This window comes from Somniosus microcephalus, chromosome 1 (assembly GCF_052327205.1).
Source record: "Somniosus microcephalus isolate GS21.2 chromosome 1, FLI_Smic_1.0, whole genome shotgun sequence".
NCBI classification, from domain to species: domain Eukaryota; kingdom Metazoa; phylum Chordata; class Chondrichthyes; order Squaliformes; family Somniosidae; genus Somniosus; species Somniosus microcephalus.
The window spans coordinates 399020707-399039458 of NC_140987.1; the positions used below are offsets into that span (position 1 = coordinate 399020707).

The 18752-nt window shown below is 46.5% G+C and overlaps 1 protein-coding gene across 2 annotated transcripts in view; it reads left to right on the plus strand.

Annotated features, from left to right (window-relative positions):
* The window catches only part of frmpd3 (FERM and PDZ domain containing 3), a 485785-nt gene that overhangs the window by 256464 nt on the left and 210569 nt on the right, over positions 1–18752 (plus strand). Inside the window, exon 4 of one of the 2 annotated variants that reach the window (XM_085997856.1) lies at positions 9345–9447. The exons of the other annotated variant lie outside the window; for it this stretch is intronic. Within the exon in view, the coding sequence (XP_085853982.1) occupies positions 9345–9447 (103 nt within the window). The remainder of the gene's footprint in view (positions 1–9344; positions 9448–18752) is intronic. 2 annotated transcript variants of the gene reach the window in all.

An 18752-nucleotide genomic window follows, 5' to 3' on the forward strand; every position in this document is an offset into this window, starting at 1 on the left:
AGAACGTCCTTCCTCAGGTAAGGCGACCAAAACTGCACACAATACTCAAGGTGTGGTCTCACCAAGGCCCTGTACAACTGCAGCATGACATCCTTGTTCTTGTACTCGAACCCTCTTGCTACGAAGGCCAACATACCATTTGCCTTCTTAACCGCCTGCTGCACCTGCATGCTTACCTTCAGCGACTGGTGTACAAGAACACCCAGGTTTCTTTGCACTTCCCCTTCTCCCAATCTATTACCATTCAAATAATAATCTGCCTTACATTACTAACCTCACATTTATCCACATTATAGTGCATTTGCCATGTTTCTGCCCAATCACCCAACCTGTCCAAATCGTGCTGGAGTTTCACGACATCCTCCTCACAGCATACCCTCCCCCCCAGCTTTGTGTCGTCTGCAAATTTGGAGATATTACACCCAATTCCCTCGTCCAGATCATTAATATATATTGTGAATAGCTGGGGTCCTAGGACCGATCCTTGCGGTACCCCACTAGTCACTGCCTGCCACTCGGAAAACGACCCGTTTATTCCAACTCTTTGCTTTCTGTCCACCAACCAGTTCTCTATCCAAATCAATACCTTGCCCCCAATCCCATGTGCCTTAATTTTGCACGCTAATCTCTTATGCGGGACCTTATCGAAAGCCTTCTGAAAGTCCAAATACACCACATCCACTGGTTCTCCCTTATCTATTTTACCAGTTACATCCTCAAAAAATTCCAGTAGATTAGTCAAGCATGATTTACCTTTTGTAAATCCATGTTGACTTTGTCCGATCCAGTCACTGCTTTCCAAGTGCTCTGCTATTACATCTTTTATAATGGACTCTAGCATTTTCCCCACTACCGATGTCAAGCTTACCGGTCTATAATTCCCCGCCTTTTCTCTACCACCTTTTTTGAACAGTGGGGTAACATTAGCTACCCGCCAATCCATGGGTACCGTTCCAGAGTCTATCGAGTTCTGGAAGATGACCAACAATGCATCTACTATTTCTAGGGCCACTTCCTTAAGTACCCTGGGATGTAGATTATCAGGCCCTGGGGATTTATCGGCCTTCAGTCCCATCAATTTTCCTAACACCATTTCCCTACAAATACTGATTTCTTTCAGTTCCACCCTTTCATCAGATCCTATGTTCCCCGGCATCTCTGGGAGGTTATTTGTGTCCTCCTTTGTGAAGACAGAACCAAAATATGTATTTAGTTGGTCTGCCATTTCTTTGTTCCCCATTATAAATTCCCCCGATTCTGACTGCAAGGGACCGACGCTTGACTTCACCAATCTTTTTCTCTTCACATATCTATAAAAGCTTTTACAGTCAGTTTTTATGTTCTCTACAAGCTTACTCTCATATTCTATTTTCCCTTTCTTAATTAATCCCTTTGTCCTCCTTTGTGGAATCCTAAACTGCTCCCAATCCTCAGGATTATTGCTTTTTCTGGCCAATTTATATGCCCTCTCCTTGGACCTTATGCCATCCCTAATTTCCCTTGTTAGCCACGGTTGGGTCACCTTTTTTGTTTTATTTTTATGCCAAACTGGGATGAACAAATTCTGTAGTTCATCCATTCGGTCTTTGAATGTTTGCCATTGCCTATCCACCGTCAACCCTTTGAGTGCCATTCCCCGATCAATCCTACCCAACTCGCTCCTCAGACCATCATAGTTTCCTTTATTTAAATTGAGGATCCTAGTCTCCGAGTCAACTACTTCATTCTCCATCTTAATGAAGAATTCGATCATATTATGATCGCTCCGACCCAAGGGGCCTCTTACAACAAGATTGCTAATTAATCCTTTCTCGTTACATAATACCCAGTCTAAGATGGCCTGATCTCTGGTTGGTTCCTCGACATTTTGGTTCAGGAAACCATCCCGTAAACACTCCAGGAATTCCTCCTCCACAGTATTGTTACTCATTTGGTTGGCCCAATCTATATGTAGATTAAAGTCACCCATGATGACTGCTGTGCCCTTATTGCACGCGTCTCTAATTTCTCTTTTAATGCCATCCTCAACCTCCGCCTTACTGTTTGGAGGTCTATAAACCACTCCCACTAACGTTTTTTTCCCCTTAGTATTTCTCAATTCTACCCATACAGATTCCACCTCATCAGAGCTAATATCCTTCATTACAATTGTGTTAATCTCTTCTTTAACCAATAATGCTACCCCACCTCCCTTTCCTTTTTGCCTATCTTTCCTGAATATCGAATACCCCTGGATGTTGAGTTCCCAGTCCTGGCCTTCCTTGAGCCACGTTTCTGTAATCCCAACCAAATCGTATTTGTTTACTTCTATTTGCGCAGCCAATTCATCCACCTTATTACAAATGCTCCTCGCATTAAGACACAAAGCCTTCAGGCTTGTTATTTTAACGCTCTTAGACCTATTAGAATTATTATTTACTGTGGCCATGTTTGATTTAAACCGTTGATTTCTCTGACTGCCATTTTTGTTTTTCTCCTTCCTATCTTTTGCTTTTATCCTTGTTTCCCTTTCCTCTGTCTCCCTGCTCGGGTTCCCAAGCCCCTGCCATTTTAGTTTAAACCCTCCCCCACAGCACTAGCAAACACTCCCCCCTAGGACATTGGTTCCAGCCCTGCCCAGGTGCAAACCGTCCGGTTTGCACTGGTCCCACCTCCCCCAGAACCAGTTCCAATGTCCCAGGAACTTGAATCCCTCCCCCTGGCACCATTCCTCTAGCCACGTATTCATCTGAAGTATCCTTCTATTTCTACTCTGACTAGCACGTGGCACTGGTAGCAATCCTGAGATTACTACCTTTGAGGTCCTGTTTTTTAATTTATCTTCCAGACATCGAACTCCAGACTCCACAGGGGTGATTTTCAAGTGTTAACCACCCATTCCCCACCTGATAAATAGGTGCGCAGCAGAGGAAAATCGGGCAGTAAGGAACCTCGGCTGCCCTATCGACACCCGAAACCTGCCTGATGCAATTTTCAGATGGGCCTATAAATGGGCGAACAGCACGCCCGCGTGTTTTGGGCCAGAGGCTGTTTAAATAAGCAAATCAGGGTCCTTCGAGCCGGATTGCAATTTTGAAGTACAAATGGATAGAGTATGCGTCGGGCATGTTCCGCCCATTTGTACCAGGAGGCGAGTGGCCTAACCAGTGGTCTTTAAAGGGGATCGTTTGTGGCCATTCCACAAAAGAGACCCAAACCTTTTTTCCTTTTTTTTTTGGTGGGACCAGGAGGAACAGAATTACTCCTCCTAGATCCACAAGAATACAACAGGCTGCTACCGGCCCATGCTCACCCCTTCTGGGATCGGCTCCATCCTCCCCCCAGGCCCGATCTGCCAGTGGGCTCGGCATAGGAGCTAGCCAATTCCCCGCCCCCTCATACCTGCCGAGCTGCAGCGGAGCACCGGTTCGGTGCCCGTAGCTCGCCGGATGCATTGAAATGAGGTCCAAACCTGAAAACAGTTTTGGCCTCCCAGCTTCAGGCAGGTGACAGTGCCGCTCGGCCAACTTCACACCCAGTTTGGGCAGATGTAAAAAATTCCCCACCCCCTACACACAAATAGAAATTACAGCACAGAAACAGGCCATTCGTCCCAGCTGGTCTATGCCGGTGTTTAAACTCCACACAAGCCACCTCCCACTCTAATTATCTCTTCCCACCCTGCCCCCATAACCCTCTATTCCGTTGTTTCTCGTATGCATCAAGCCTCCTCCCAAATGCATCAATACTATTTGCTTCAACCACTCCATATAGTAGCAAGTTCCACATTCTCATCACTCCCTGTGTAATAAAATTCCTATTAAATTCTTTATTGGATCTGTTGGTGGCTATCTTATATTTTTCCACCTTGTTCTGGACTCACCCACAAGTGGAAACAGTTTTTCCACGTCCACCCTATGAAATCTCTTTTAAAGACCTCTATCATGTCTCCTCTTTGTGTTCTCTTTTCCAGAGAAAAGTGCCCCATTTTGCTTAATCTTTCCCAACAGTTGCATCCTCTCAGTTCTGGTAACCTCCATCTATATCTTTCCTGCACTTTCTCCAATATTTCTATATCCTTTTTGTAGTATGGAGAGCAGAACTGCACACAGTACTCCAAGTGTGGTCTAACCGAGGTTCTATATACATTTAACATTATCTCCCAGCTTTTGTATTCTGTTCCTCTAAAAATGAACCCCAGTACTTTGTTTGCACGCTTTATGGTTATCAACTTATGCTGATACTTTGGGGTCGATTTTCAGTGTGCCATGAGGCAGGCTTTTAGGCGTGCGGGGGGGCAAAAACCCGAATTCGGGGCTCCCGACACCATCCCGCCCAAAACCCGCCTCCACATAAGTTTCAAAGGAAGCGGGTACCCGCCCTGCACTGGGACCCCCCGACCCGAGGCGGGAAGGGATTAGTGCCAATTAACTGCCTGTTAACAGACAGTTTTTAGCCTACTCCCTATTTTGAAGGGTGTCGTGTGGGATTCCCGACAGCTCCAAACCACGCCAGGTTAGAGCAGGCGGGCCGTCGGGTTGAAGGACTTGGAGGGGTCGAGATGTCGGTGTTCAGGCGAGTGATGGGTGCATGAGTGCGTTTGGTGTGTGTAAAGTGTGTAAAGAAGTTTAAATTACCTGTACTTACCTTTACAGCCTTTCTTCCTCTAGGCTTCGGGAGTCCTGAAAGCTGAATGGCCGCGAGCTGTCAAAAGTGACAGCCTTCAGCTTTCAGTGCCGGCGAGATTTCTAACTGAGTCTGCGTAGAAGGACTCAGGTTAGAAGTAAGACTGTCAGTGTTTGACAGCTTCAAACAGCTGTGAAACACTGATATTTTATCTGTCAAGACGTCTGACAATCTGTGATGTCACCTGTTGCCGGGTGGCCCTTAATTGGCCTGCTGAGCCCACTGGGCGGGCTCAACAAGGTCAATCAAGGGAAAATCGCGTGGATTGGCTGCATCTCGATGGAGGCGGGACTAAAACCCAAAGTTGTAGTCCCGCCTCCTTCCCGACTGCTGAATGAAAATCGACCCCTTTTAGTTGATTTATGTATCTGTATTCCCAGATCTATTTGCTCTCCTACCCCATTTAGTTTCTTTGCTTCCAAGGAATAAGTGGCCTCCTTATTCCACCTACCAAAATGGATCACCTCACACTTCACAATATAATTTGCTATTCATCCACCCACTCTGCCAGCCTGTTTATGCCTGCCTGTATTTTGGTGCATTCCTCAACATTATTAGCTATACCCTCCAATTTAGTATAATTTGCAAATTCCAGTATCATACCTCCAATTCCTGAATTAAATAATTTATACATATGATGAACAACAGTGGTCCAAGCACAGATCACTGCGGGACACCACTTCCAACTCTCTGCGAGTATGACAAACATTTCTTAACTTACCTTCTATTTTCTATTTTTCAATCCATTCTGCAACTGGCCCCAGATTCCACATGTCCTGGCCTTTGTCATGACTCCCGATGTGGCACCTTATCGAAGATTTTCTGCAAGTCTTGTACCACTTCTACTGCATTCCTTGTCCATTCTTTCTGTTACTTTTTAAATAATTTAATAAGGTTAGTTAAACAGATATTTATGGGGTGCAGGGAGGCCGTAATGGGCTGTAGAAAGCAAATTATTATCAAAAGTGGGGGGGGGGGCGGGGCTGTGATCGAGGGGGGGAGCCTGTGATCGGGGGGCGGAGGCTGTGATCTGGGGGGGCGGGGCTGTGATCGAGGGGGGGGAGGCTGTGATCGGGGGGGGAGGCTGTGATCGGGGGGGGGGAGGCTGTGATCTGGGGGGGAGGCTGTGATCGGGGGGGGAGGCTGTGATCGGGGGGGGCTGTGATCGGGGGCGGAGGCTGTGATCTGGGGGGGAGCTGTGATCGGGCAGGCTGTGATCTGGGGGGGAGGCTGTGATCGGGGGGGAGGCTGTGATCGGGGGGGGAGCTGTGATCGGGGGGCGGAGGCTGTGATCTGGGGGGGAGCTGTGATCAGGGGGAGGAGGCTGTGATCTGGGGGGGAGGCTGTGATCGGGGGGGAGGCTGTGATCGGGGGGGGAGCTGTGATCGGGGGGGCGGAGGCTGTGATCTGGGGGGGAGCTGTGATCAGGGGGAGGAGGCTGTGATCGGGGGGGGGAGGCTGTGATCTGGGGGGGGAGGCTGTGATCGGGGGGGGAGGCTGTGATCGGGGGGGGCTGTGATCGGGGGCGGAGGCTGTGATCTGGGGGGGAGCTGTGATCGGGCGGGCTGTGATCGGGGGGGGAGGCTGTGATCGGGGGGGAGGCTGTGATCGGGGGGGGCTGTGATCGGGGGGGAGGCTGTGATCTGGGGGGGAGCTGTGATCGGGCGGGCTGTGATCGGGGGGGGAGGCTGTGATCTGGGGGGGAGCTGTGATCGGGCGGGCTGTGATCGGGGGGGGGGAGGCTGTGATCTGGGGGGGAGCTGTGATCGGGGGGGGCTGTGATCGGGGGCGGAGGCTGTGATCTGGGGGGGAGCTGTGATCGGGCGGGCTGTGATCGGGGGGGGGAGGCTGTGATCGGGGGGGAGGCTGTGATCGGGGGGGGCTGTGATCGGGGGGGAGGCTGTGATCGGGGGGGGGAGGCTGTGATCGTGGGGGAGTCTGTGATCGGGGGGGGAGCTGTGATCAGGGGGAGGAGGCTGTGATCGGGGGGGGCTGTGATCGGGGGGTGCTGTGATCGGGGGGGGCTGTGATCGGGGGCGGAGGCTGTGATGGGGGGTGCAGTGATGGGGGGGGGGAGGCTGTGATCGGGGGGGGCTGTGATCGGGGGGGAGGCTGTGATGGGGGTGCAGTGATCGGGGGGGGGCTGTGATGGGGGTGCAGTGATCGGGGGGGAGGCTGTGATCGGGGGGGGGAGGCTGTGATGGGGGTGCAGTGATCGGGGGGGGAGGCTGTGATCGGGGGGGAGGCTGTGATCGGGGGGGGGAGGCTGTGATCGGGGAGTCTGTGATCGGGGGGGAGGCTGTGATGGGGGTGCAGTGATCGGGGGGGGGCTGTGATCGGGGGGGGTGGCTGTGATCGGGGGGAGGCTGTGATGGGGGTGCAGTGATCGGGGGAGGCAGGCTGTGATCGGGGGGAGGCTGTGATCGGGGGGGGGCAGGCTGTGATCGTGGGGGGGGAGGCTGTGATCGGGGGGGGCAGGCTGTGATCGTGGGGAGGGAGGCTGTGATCGGGGGAGGCTGTGATCGGGGGGCATTTGAAATATTGCGCATTTGCAGAAATTTAAAGGGACACTGCATTGAAATAAAAAGGCTGTGCACAACAAAGACAATTTAGAGGGATCATTGATTGACACCCGTTATTTAAACTGCAAATCCCCACCCCCAAACTTGGTTTCCACTTGGTTGCTGCAGTTAAAATTGGGGCCATAATCTTCCTTTTAGAAATTCATGCTATTTTTATATATTCTCTGTCTCTGGATGTTTTGTTATCTCGGGGGGGGGGTGGAATTCGGTTGCTTTGCGCCTCCCGTTAGTGCTCTAAGAGGGCGCTAATGGGTCGCAAAGCAACTAGTGCTCGGGCGCTGCGATGTTTGCGCTGCTCGCGAAATTGACCAGACATTTTGCGGCGGCGCTAAACACTACCGTCACGATCTCCTGCGCCTGCAGATCATGATGTCAGTTGAGCGAGCAATGCCCCGATAGCGCCCCAGACCGGATATTGAGTGGCGCCCCCTGCCTTACCGCCTGCCGCTAGCAACGACAGGTTGAGGGGAACGTTTTGTAGTCGGGAAGAGACTGGGGGAGCGCTATTCAAAGGCGACCGCTTCCTGACTTTTTTTGTCGGTGACATTTTTGCACCATGCATTCTGAGAGAGAGAGAGAGAGACTTCTGGAGAGATTCAACACTGTGGAGAGCAAGATCGACCCTCCCCTTTAAGAACTGGCCGGCGCCAGTGTGTCTGTGTTCCATTGCTGACCGACATCACATGAGCTTCGCCAGCGCTCTGAGTTAGCGCCTCGCTCCTCGGCGTTAGCACCTTAAGAGAGGTGTGTAGCGCCTGATTTAGCACTCCAATCACCTCCAGGGGCGATAGAAACCAAGTTTGCAGTCGGAGGTGATAATTAGCACCAGGCGCTAAACTTTGCGCCCGGCCAATAATTGCGCTCCAAATGGGGCGATACCGAATTTCTCCCCCCTCATCTTTTAGCAAAGATGCTGCTATATTTCCTACCACTGATGTTAAGCAACCTGGTCTATCGTACTCTGGATTAGTTCTATCTCCCTTCTTGAAGATAGGAATTATATTTGCTGTCTGCCAGTCATCTGGCACTATTCCTTTTTCTATTGAACTTTTATATAATGATATACGAGTGCCTCTGCTATCTCCTCGCTAATTTCTTTGCGTATCCACGGGTGCAATCCATCTGGACCCAGGGTTTTGCCCTCAAGTTGGCTAGTTTATCACAGAAATCACATCACAGAAACCCCACAGTGCAGATAGAGGCCATTTCGGCCCATCGAGCCTGCACTGACACATATCCCACCCGATCCCCGTAACCCCTACACCAACACATATCCCACCCTATCCCCGTAACCCCACGTATTTAATCCCCCTAACACTAAGGGTCAATTTATCATAGCCAATCAACCTAACCCGCACATCTTTGGACTGTGGGAGGAAACCGGAGCACCCGGAGAAAACCCACGCAAACACGGGGAGAATGTGCAAACTCCACACAGACAGTCACCCGAGGCCGGATTCGAACCCGGGTCCCTGGCGCTGTGAGGCAACAGTGCTAACCACTATGCCACTGTGCTAGTATCTCCTTTCTTTCTGTCTTGATGGTTGTAATATCCCTCTTGACATCTACTATTGTAATTTCCTCTTTGTCCGTGAAAATTGAGGCAATGTATCCGTTCAGTATTCTGCCATTTCAGTATCCCCTCCTGTGAGTTTATCTTGTTCATCCCTTAGTGGCCCTATCCCCATCTTAATTCTCCTTTTGTTACTTATGTGCCTCTCGAATACTTTACTGTTTTTCTTTTTATATTCTTTGATATTTATAATTTCATGTTTACTCTTTGCCTTCCTAATTATCTTCAATGGAAATAAAAATGGGGAGTGATGTAAAATGGGCTGCTGATTCGCTATCCCCCGTTTTACACTATCGCACAAAGTCAGAGTTACCCCCATTAGGCGTTACGCTAATATTGCACGATGGAATTTCAAAACCTATGTTATTTGATTATAGCGTAATATTTCATGGAACGAGTCCTCGCAGGATCATAGGAGCCTGTAGAATTTTTTTGTTGGAAAGCACCTTTACTTAAATTTAACTATTTTCATCAGGGAGCAACCCAATTTCTGTTTGGAGTAAATGTCTGTATTTCTCTGTTAGGCGGTCCATCGGAGGGCAGACTCATACCAGGCGATCAGATTCTAGCCATAAATGATGAGGGCGTCAGCACTGCCCCGAGGGAAAGAGTCATAAACCTTGTAAGGTAATCACTTATTTGTTCAGCCAGTTAACAACAGCAACAACAACTTGCATTTATATAAACACTCTTTTACCTCCAATAATCTGGTCTCTGGGAATAGGGGCTAAACTACCTAACCTTACACAATATATTATATAATTTTTTTGAAAGACATTGCTGATTTTTAAACTGCACTGTTAAACCTTTGAGATCTTCAGTAGCATTTACACACCGAGAAAAAAATTAATTTGTTTTCATTAATATCGTAAAACAAATTGCTGTTTATCTACTGGGTGTTAAAGTTGGCGACCATGGAATAGTGGGTTAAAAAAAGTGGAAAACCAGGTAAAGTGTAGCAGCAGAGTCTGATGATGGTATTAAAGTTATCTTGAGTTTTCTGCCATTTTCCAATACTGAGTATAAATGCTAATGAAAATGTAAATAAACATTTGCGTGTTAAGGCCTTGTTAATTATACCACAAAGAAAAGCTTGCATTTTTCTGCTGAGTGAAGTGATAATAACTAGGTAGGAATTAGCTGTCACTCTGAGCTTGAGTTAATTTAACTACAGGACTGCAACAGTCGCAGGTACCAGCAGTGGAATGATTTTTGAAAAATATCACGGCTACCTCAGTACGTCACCAGCTTGGGGTAGTTTGTGTTCTATGTGATTAGTTTGCTATAAAGTCACACTGCTATACTGCCCCAGGGAGCACGGCAGAAGCAGCTACCTTAATCTCACAGAGAAGCAGTATGTGATGAGGCTCAAATTCACAAGGGTTGCTGTGACTGAGTTGTGCCAAATGGTGCACCAAAATCTATTTGCAGGGGCAATCAGCCATTAGCACTGTAGTTGTGTTACAATGAAGGTCACTACCTCAGGCATCTATAGGAAACTCCATAAGTCATCTGCTTTGCCATTCATTGATGCATTAGGATGTCATTAATGTACAATTTCCCCTTGCATAAGAACTTAAGAACATAAGAAGTAGGAGCAGGAGTAGGCCATACAGCCCCTCAAGCCTGCTCCGCCATTCAATAAGATCTTGGCTGATCTTCGACCTCAACTCCACTTTTCTGCCCTATCCTCATATCCCTTAATTCGTCTGGAGTCCAAAAATCTATCTATCTCAGCCTTGAATATGCTCAACGACTGAGCATCCACAGCACTTTGGGCAGAGAATTCCTAAGATTCACAACCATCTGAGTGAAGAAATTCCTCCTCATCTCAGTCTTAAAATGCTGGCCCCTTGTCCTGAGACTATGCCCCCTAATTCTAGACTCTCCAGCATGGGGAAACAACCTCTCCGCATCTACCTTGTCAATCCCTCTCAGAATCTTATATGTTTCAATGAGATCACCTCTCATTCTTCTAAACTCCAGAGAGTATAGGCCCAATCTATTCAATCTCTCCTCAGAAGACAACCCTCTCACCCAGGAATCAATCTAGTGAACCTTTGTTGCACCGCCTCCAATGCAAGTATATTCTTCCTTAAATAAGGAGACCAAAATAGTGCACAGTACTCCAGGTGTGGTCTCACCAAGGCCCTGTACAATTATAGCAAGACTTCCTTACTCTTATACTCCAACTCTCTAACAATAAAGGCCAACATACCATTTGCCTTCCTAATTGCTTGCTGTCCCTGTATACTAACTCTCTGTGTTTCTTGTACTCGGACACCCAAACCTCTCTGAACATCAACATTTAATAGTTTCTCACCATTTAAAAAATATTCTGTTTTTCTATTCTTGCTACCAATGTGAATAACTTTAAGTTAATTTTAAGTTTATTTCTTTTAAGGTAGTTCATAGTTAAGGTAGTGCGGGAGAGCGTGAATCTGAGAGTTTAAATTTGAGGTAAGAGTTTTTAAATTAAAAGTATGGCAGGGGACCTCAGTCCCGTGCGTTGCACGACCTGCAGCACGTGGGAATTCCTAGACGCTTCTTGCAGTCAGTATGACCACATGTGCAGTAAGTGCCAATGGTTTGGCCAACTTGAGATCCGGTTTTCGGAGCTTGAGCGTCAGCTGGAGGCACTGCGGTGTATCCGCGAGGCTGAGAGTTACGTGGATAGCACATTTTTAGACGTGGTCACCCCGCAGCTTAAGAAAGTGCAGTCAGAGACGGAATGGGTGACCACCAGTCAGAAGAAGTGGGGCAGGCAGGTAGTCAGGAAAGCCCCAGGATGCATCTCACTCAACAACCATTTTTCTGTGTTGGAAAACGGTAAAAGTGACGGTTCCTCTGGGGAGTGCAGCCAGAGCCAAGTTCACGGCACTGTGGGTGGCTCAGCTGCATAAGGGGGGAGGAGTAAGAGTGGAAGGGCAATAGTGGTAGGAGACTCAATAGTGAGGGGTGCAGACAGGCATTTCTGCAGCTGCAGACCTGACTCCAGGATGGTATGTTGCCTCCCTGGTGCCAGGGTCAAGGATGTCACTGAATGGCTGCAGGGCATTCTGAAGGGGGAGGGCGAACAGTCAGAGGTCGTGGTTCACATTGGTACCAACGACATAGGTAGAAAGGGGGATGAGGTCCTGCAACAAGAATTTAGGGAGCTAGGTAGCAGATTAAAAAGCACAACCTCAAAGGTTGTAATCTCTGGATTATTCCGGTGCCACGTGCTAGTGAGTTTAGGAATAGGAGGATAGAGCAGATGAATGGGTGGCTAAAGAGTTGGTGCAGGAGGGAGGGCTTTAGTTTCCTGGATCACTGGGTCTGTTTCTGGGGAAGGTGGGACCTGTACAAATCGGACGGGTTGCACCTGAACCGGAACGGGACCAACATCCTTGCGGGGAGGTTTGCTAGTGCTGTTGGGGGGGAGGGGTTAAACTAACTTGAGAGGGGGATGGGATACAGAGTGCTATAGTAGGGGGTGATGCACAGCCAAATATAGAGGAAAAAACAAGTCAGCCTGGAAGGCAGAGCAAATATGTAATGGCACAAGGGAGTGGCCGGATGGCATTCATTTTAATGCAAGGAGTTTTACGAGTAAGGCAGATGAATTGAAGTTGTTGATGAACACATGGGAGTATGATATTGTTGCTATCACAGAGACATGGTTGAGGGAGGGGCAGGACTGGCAGCTCAATATTCCGGGGTATAGAATCTTCAGGCGAGACAATGGGGGTTGTAAAAGAGGAGGGGGTGTCACAATATTAATCAAGGTGTCAATTACTGCAATGCGGAGGGATGATATCTTAGCAGGTTCCTCTAATGAGGCCATATGGGTAGAACTTAAAAACAAAAAGGGGGCAAGCACTTTGCTGGGAGTGTACTATAGGCCCCCAAACAGTCAGGGGGAGATAGAGGAACAGATATGTAGGCAAATCTCAGAGAAGTGTAGAAATAATAGGGTAATAATAGTAGGGGATTTCAACTTCCCCAATATTAACTGGGATAGTCAGAGTGTAAAAGGCTTAGAGGGTGTGGAATTCTTAAAGTGCATCCAGGAGAGCTTTTTAAGCCAGCATGTAGAAAGTCCTACAAGAAAGGGGGTGGTACTGGACCTAATTCTAGGGAATGTAGCCGGGCAAGTGGTAGAAGTGTCAGTAGGAGAGCATTTTGGTGACAGTGACCTTAATCTGGTGAGATTTAAGGTAGTCATAGAAAAGGACAAAGATGGACTGGAAATAAAGGTTCTAAATTTGGGGAAGGCCAATTTTAATATGATAGGGCAGGATCTGGCCAAAGTGGCCTGGGATCAGCTACTTGTAGGAAAATCCACATCAGAGCAGTGGGAGTCATTCAGAAAGGAAATAGAGAGAGTACAGTGCCAAAATGTTCCCGTAAAGGTCAAGGGTGGGGCCAACAAGCCCAGGGAACCCTGGATGTCAAGGGGTATACAAGAATGGATGAGGGAACAAAGGGTGGCTTTTGGCAGATACAAAGGACTAAAAACAGTGGAAGCCCTAGAGGAGTATAGAAAGTACAGGGGGGTACTTAAAAAAGAAATTAGGAGAGCGAAGAGGGGTCATGAAAAAACACTGGTGGGCAAAATAAAGGAAAATCCCAAGGTGTTTTATAAGTATATTAAGGGCAAGAAGATAACCAGGGAAAGAGTAGGGCCCATTAGGGACCAAAGTGGCAATCTGTGTGTAGAGCCGAAAGATGTGTAATGATCAATAACATGTCATTCTAGAGTGGTACACTAGATGGAGCCGTAGAGCTGTATAGAGCTGTATATTTAGTTGTATGTGTTTAAGACTACACTACCCACGATGCACTAGGCTACCCACAAGGCAGTAGTCAAGATGGTTGCCTGCACACAGAAGTACACATGCTGAATCTCTACAGATGCTGTACCTAGAGAACATGTACTGAATAAATGACTAGCTAGAAGCTAGCTGTTCATAATAAGAATGTCTAGTTATTAATGAATATAATATGGTACCAGGAGTTGTGAAAATCTGCTAAACATTGTGAAACGCGACATGGAGACTTTGACGCCACCGAAGGGTTTGAACCTCACGGGAAATGTCGACTACAATTGGCGGGCTTTCAAACAACAATTCGAACTCTACATTGCTGCCATCAGGCTCGGTACGAAGCCAGATGCAAGGAAAATAGCGTTGCTGCTCACGGTTGCAGGCCGACCGGCGATAGAGGTATTTAATACATTTGTATTTAATCCAGAGGAGAACAGAGAAAATTTAGACGATGTGCTAAAGAAATTTGATACACGTTTTTCTCCCAAAAAGAATGAGACCTATGAAAGATACATGTTCTGTTCAAGGACACAGTAGCAAAATGAGACTTTTGATAGCTTTGTGACTGATCTGAAACTGAAAGCAAAGACATATAATTTCTCTGAGCTGAAAGCATCCATGATTCGTGACCAGATTGTGTTTGGTATTCATGATAAAAAGGTCAGGGAACGTCTGTTGAGAGAAACCGAACTAACACTGGAAAATGCTGTGAAAATATGCCAAGCCAGCGAGCTAGCTCAAAAGCATGCGAAGACTTTCAGTGAAATCAATAATGATGCGATTGTAGTCAGTGCTGCTGTCGGTGCTGTGTCCTACAAAGGAAAGAAACGTGGGCAGAACAGAAATGAAAAGCAATCGGAGGATGAAATTTTTAATTGTAAACGCTGTGGTTACAAACACCAGTTAAAACAATGCCCAGCGTTTGGAAAAATGTGCACAAAATGTCATGGAAAGAATCACTTTGCCAAACAATGCTTTTCAAAAGTAAAAACAAAGAAAGGGAAACGAGTTAATGTGATTGAGGACACTGATTTAAGTGAGACATTTTTTGTAGGAATGGTGTCATGTGACAATATAGAAAAGGATACAGAAACTGTGCAGCCCTCAGGAATAAACAATGCTGAACATAAAGTTAATGCAGTAAAAGAGGACAAATGGATGATCCCACTGCAGGTAAATGGAGCATTAGTTACATTGAAACTAGACACTGGGGCAAAAGCAAACTTAATCAGTATGAGTGACATTAAAAATATGAAAGAAAAGCCCAAAATACAGAAACAGTCAGTACTACTGAAGAGCTATAATGGTCAGAAAATAGATAGCTTAGGTGTATGCAGACTTAAAGTGACAGTCAAAGAGACAAAGTGCATCATCCCATGTTTTCTGTTGTGGCTGAAGGACTTGATTCACTACTAGGTGACAAAGCTTATGAAGACTTAGAACTGGTCAAGAGAGTCTACCGTATAAACTGTGCCATAAGCAGACCAGATGACTCAGTGGATTCTGTAGTGAGTAATTTCCAGGATGTGTTCAAAGGATTTGGAGTTCTACCATTCACTTACAAGATCCAGCTAAAGGAGGATGTTCAGCCAGTGGTACATGCTCCACGAAGAGTTCCAGCACCCCTGCGTGACCGGCTCAAGAATGAACTGGATAGAATGACCACACTAGGAGTCATCAGGAAAGTCGAAGAGCCAACAGACTGGGTTAACTCCATGGTATGTGTAAAGAAAAAGAACAATGATCAAAGAATATGCATGGATCCAAAGGACTTAAATGCAAACATAAAACGTGAACACTACCAGATTCCCAAGCGAGAAGAAATCACCAGTGAAATGTCAGGTGCCAGATACTTTACAAAGCTCGATGCCTCACAAGGATTTTGGCAACTAAAACTGGATGAAGAGAGCGCCAAATACTGTACCTTCAACACACCATTTGGCAGGTAATTTTTCCTCAGAATGCCTTTCGGGATAATATCTGCATCTGAAATCTTTCATAGAGCGATGGAACACATAATTGAAGGTCTGGAAGGAGTCCGGGTCTATGTTGATGACATCATCATCTGGGGCTCCACATTGAAAGAACACAATGAGAGACTGGCTAAAGTGCTATAGAGCATACGCCGGAATGGACTGAAGCTCAACAAAGCCAAGTGTCAGTTTGGCGTCCAGGAAGTCACTTTCCTAAGAGATATTCTATCTGGTAAAGGAATAGAGCTAGATATGGAAAAAGTAAACGCCATACTCAAAATGCCCCGACCCACTGACAAAAAAGGAGTACTATGCATCATGGGGATGATAAACTTCATTGGAAAGTTCATTCCTAACTTGTCAGCCAAGACAACCTGTCTGCGAGACCTGCTACATAAAACAAATGAGTTTGCATGGACAGAAAGACATGAACAAGAGTGGATAAACCTCAAAACAGTGCTGACAACCACACCTGTACTCGCTTTCTTTGACCCAACAAAGAGAATCAAAGTGTCAACAGATGCATCAAAATATGGACTAGGCGCGGTCTTGCTATAAGCAGAGGGTGAAGATTGGAAGCCTGTTGCCTATGCCTCCAGGTCTCTGACTGATTCTGAGTGTCGATACGCCCAGATTGAAAAGGAATGTCTAGGCTTGGTAGTTGGACTAGAAAAGTTTCATGGCTACATATATGGACTTGCCACCTTCACAGTTGAGACAGACCACAGCCCACTGGTTGCCATCATAAAAAAGAACCTGAATGAGATGTCTCCAAGGATTCATCGACTCATGATGAAGCTGCAAAGATATGACTTTGAACTGATCTACACACCAGGCAAATACATAGTGTTAGCAGATGCACTATCCCGAGCACCCACAATAAGTCATGTGAGCTCTACTGAGGAAGACGTGGATGTTCATGTGAGTATGGTCACTGCTGCGCTGCCTGTGTCAGACACAAAATCAAAGCAAATAGCAGAAGAAACAGTAAAAGATAGTGTTACAAACAGTAATAGAGAACATTCATCATGGTTGGCCAAAAGGTTCCTGTCCAAAATACTTTCACACAAGGTCAGAATTGAGTGTCGCAAGTGGACTATTACTAAAACAGAACAGAATAGTCATTCCACAGGCTCTACGTCAAGACATGCTCAAAAGGATTCATGAGGGCCACCTCGGAATTGAAAAATGCAAAAGGAGAGCAAGAGACACTGTTTATTGGCCTGGCATAAATAAGGACATTGAGAACATGATAGGCAAATGTGAGACATGTCAGAAACACCAAAACAAACAAACAAAGGAACCAATGATAGTAGCTGACATACCAACAGCACCATGGCAAAAGGTTGGTATGGACCTTTTTCATTTAAATGGTAAAGAATATCTAATAGTGATTGACTACTATTCTAACTATCCTGAGATGGCGCTGCTCTCAAGCACCACAGCAAGCAGTGTCATAATGCATGTGAAATCCACCTTCACCAGACATGGAATTCCCAGGATTGCCGTTAGCGACAATGGTCCGTGCTTCAACTGTAAGGAGTGGCAACAGTTTGCAGCACATTATGACTTTCAGCACATCACATCCAGTCCTTTGTATGCTCAGTCAAATGGTAAGGCAGAGAAAGGTGTTCAAGTTCTCAAGCAGCTACTGAAGAAAGCGACAGAAAGCAAGTCTGATCCTTATCTCGCCCTGCTGAGCTACCGAGCCTCACCTTTAGACTTTGGTTCTTCACCTGCTGAACTCCTAATGGGTCGCAAGTTGCGTACCACGCTACCCTGCTGTGCAAAAGAACAGCAAAGTAAGGAACTGAGACAGAGACTTCAACTGTTAAAGCTGAAACAGAAATCATACTATGACAAGTCATCCAAAACTCTGAAACCATTGACAAGGGATGATGTTGTCAGGATTGAGGATCCAGATGCATGGAACAGGAAAGCTACAGTTCTTGAGGAAGTACAACCAAGGTCATACACTGTTAGAACTGAGGAAGGACAGATTCTCAGGAGGAACCGCCGTTCCCTCCTGAAAACACAAGAAACTATCCAAGAGCAGATTGATGACAATGCCGCAACTGAATCTTGTCATTCACCACAAGAACAATCTCATGAAAACACATCAGACTTACCCGTGCTGAGAAGACCCACACGTGTAGTAAAAAAGCCTGATAGACTTAATCTTTGAGTACAAAGAAAAACTATATTGAAAATGTATTGACTGTTGTGAAAATGTTTGTTTATAGATCACTAACAAAAGTGTTACTGATATCATCTTTATCGTTTTTCTTGAAAGTTGATTGATATTGATTTTGTTAACCTCAAAGAAAGGGGGATGTAATGATCAATAACATGTCATTCTAGAGTGGTACACTAGATGGAGCCGTAGAGCTGTATATTTAGTTGTATGTGTTTAAGACTACACTACCCACGATGCACTAGGCTACCCACAAGGCAGTAGTCAAGATGGCTGCCTGCACATAGAAGTACACATGCTGAATCTCTACAGATGCTGTACCTAGAGAACGTGTACTGAATAAATGACTAGCTAGAAGCTAGCTGTTCATAATAAGAATGTCTAGTTATTAATGAACATAACAAGATGTAGGTGAGGTTTTAAATGAATATTTTGCATCTGTGTTCACTATGGAGAAGGACGATGTAGGCATAGAAATCAGGCAGGAGGATTGTGATATACTTGAACAAATTAGCATTGAGAGGGAGGAGGTACTAGCAGTTTTAGCGGGCTTAAAAGTGGATAAATCCCCAGGCCCAGACGATTTGTATCCCAGGCTGCTGTGTGAGACTGCAGGGGCTCTAACACACATTTTCAGAACCTCTCTGGCCACAGGGGAGGTGCCAGAGGAATGGAGGACAGCTAACGTAGTACCATTATTCAAGAAGGGTAGTAGGGATAAACCAGGGAATTACAGGCCAGTGAGCCTAACATCAGTGGTAGGGAAATTATTGGGAAAAAATTCTGTGGGACAGAATTAGTCTCCACTTGGAGAGGCAAGGATTAATCAAGGATAGTCGGCATGGCTTTGTCAGGGGGAGATCATGGGGTAGATTTTCCTGAAGCTGTCAAGCAGGTTTTCAGGCGTGTGGGGGGGGGGGAAATCCTGAATTTGGGGGGTCCCGACACCATCCTGCC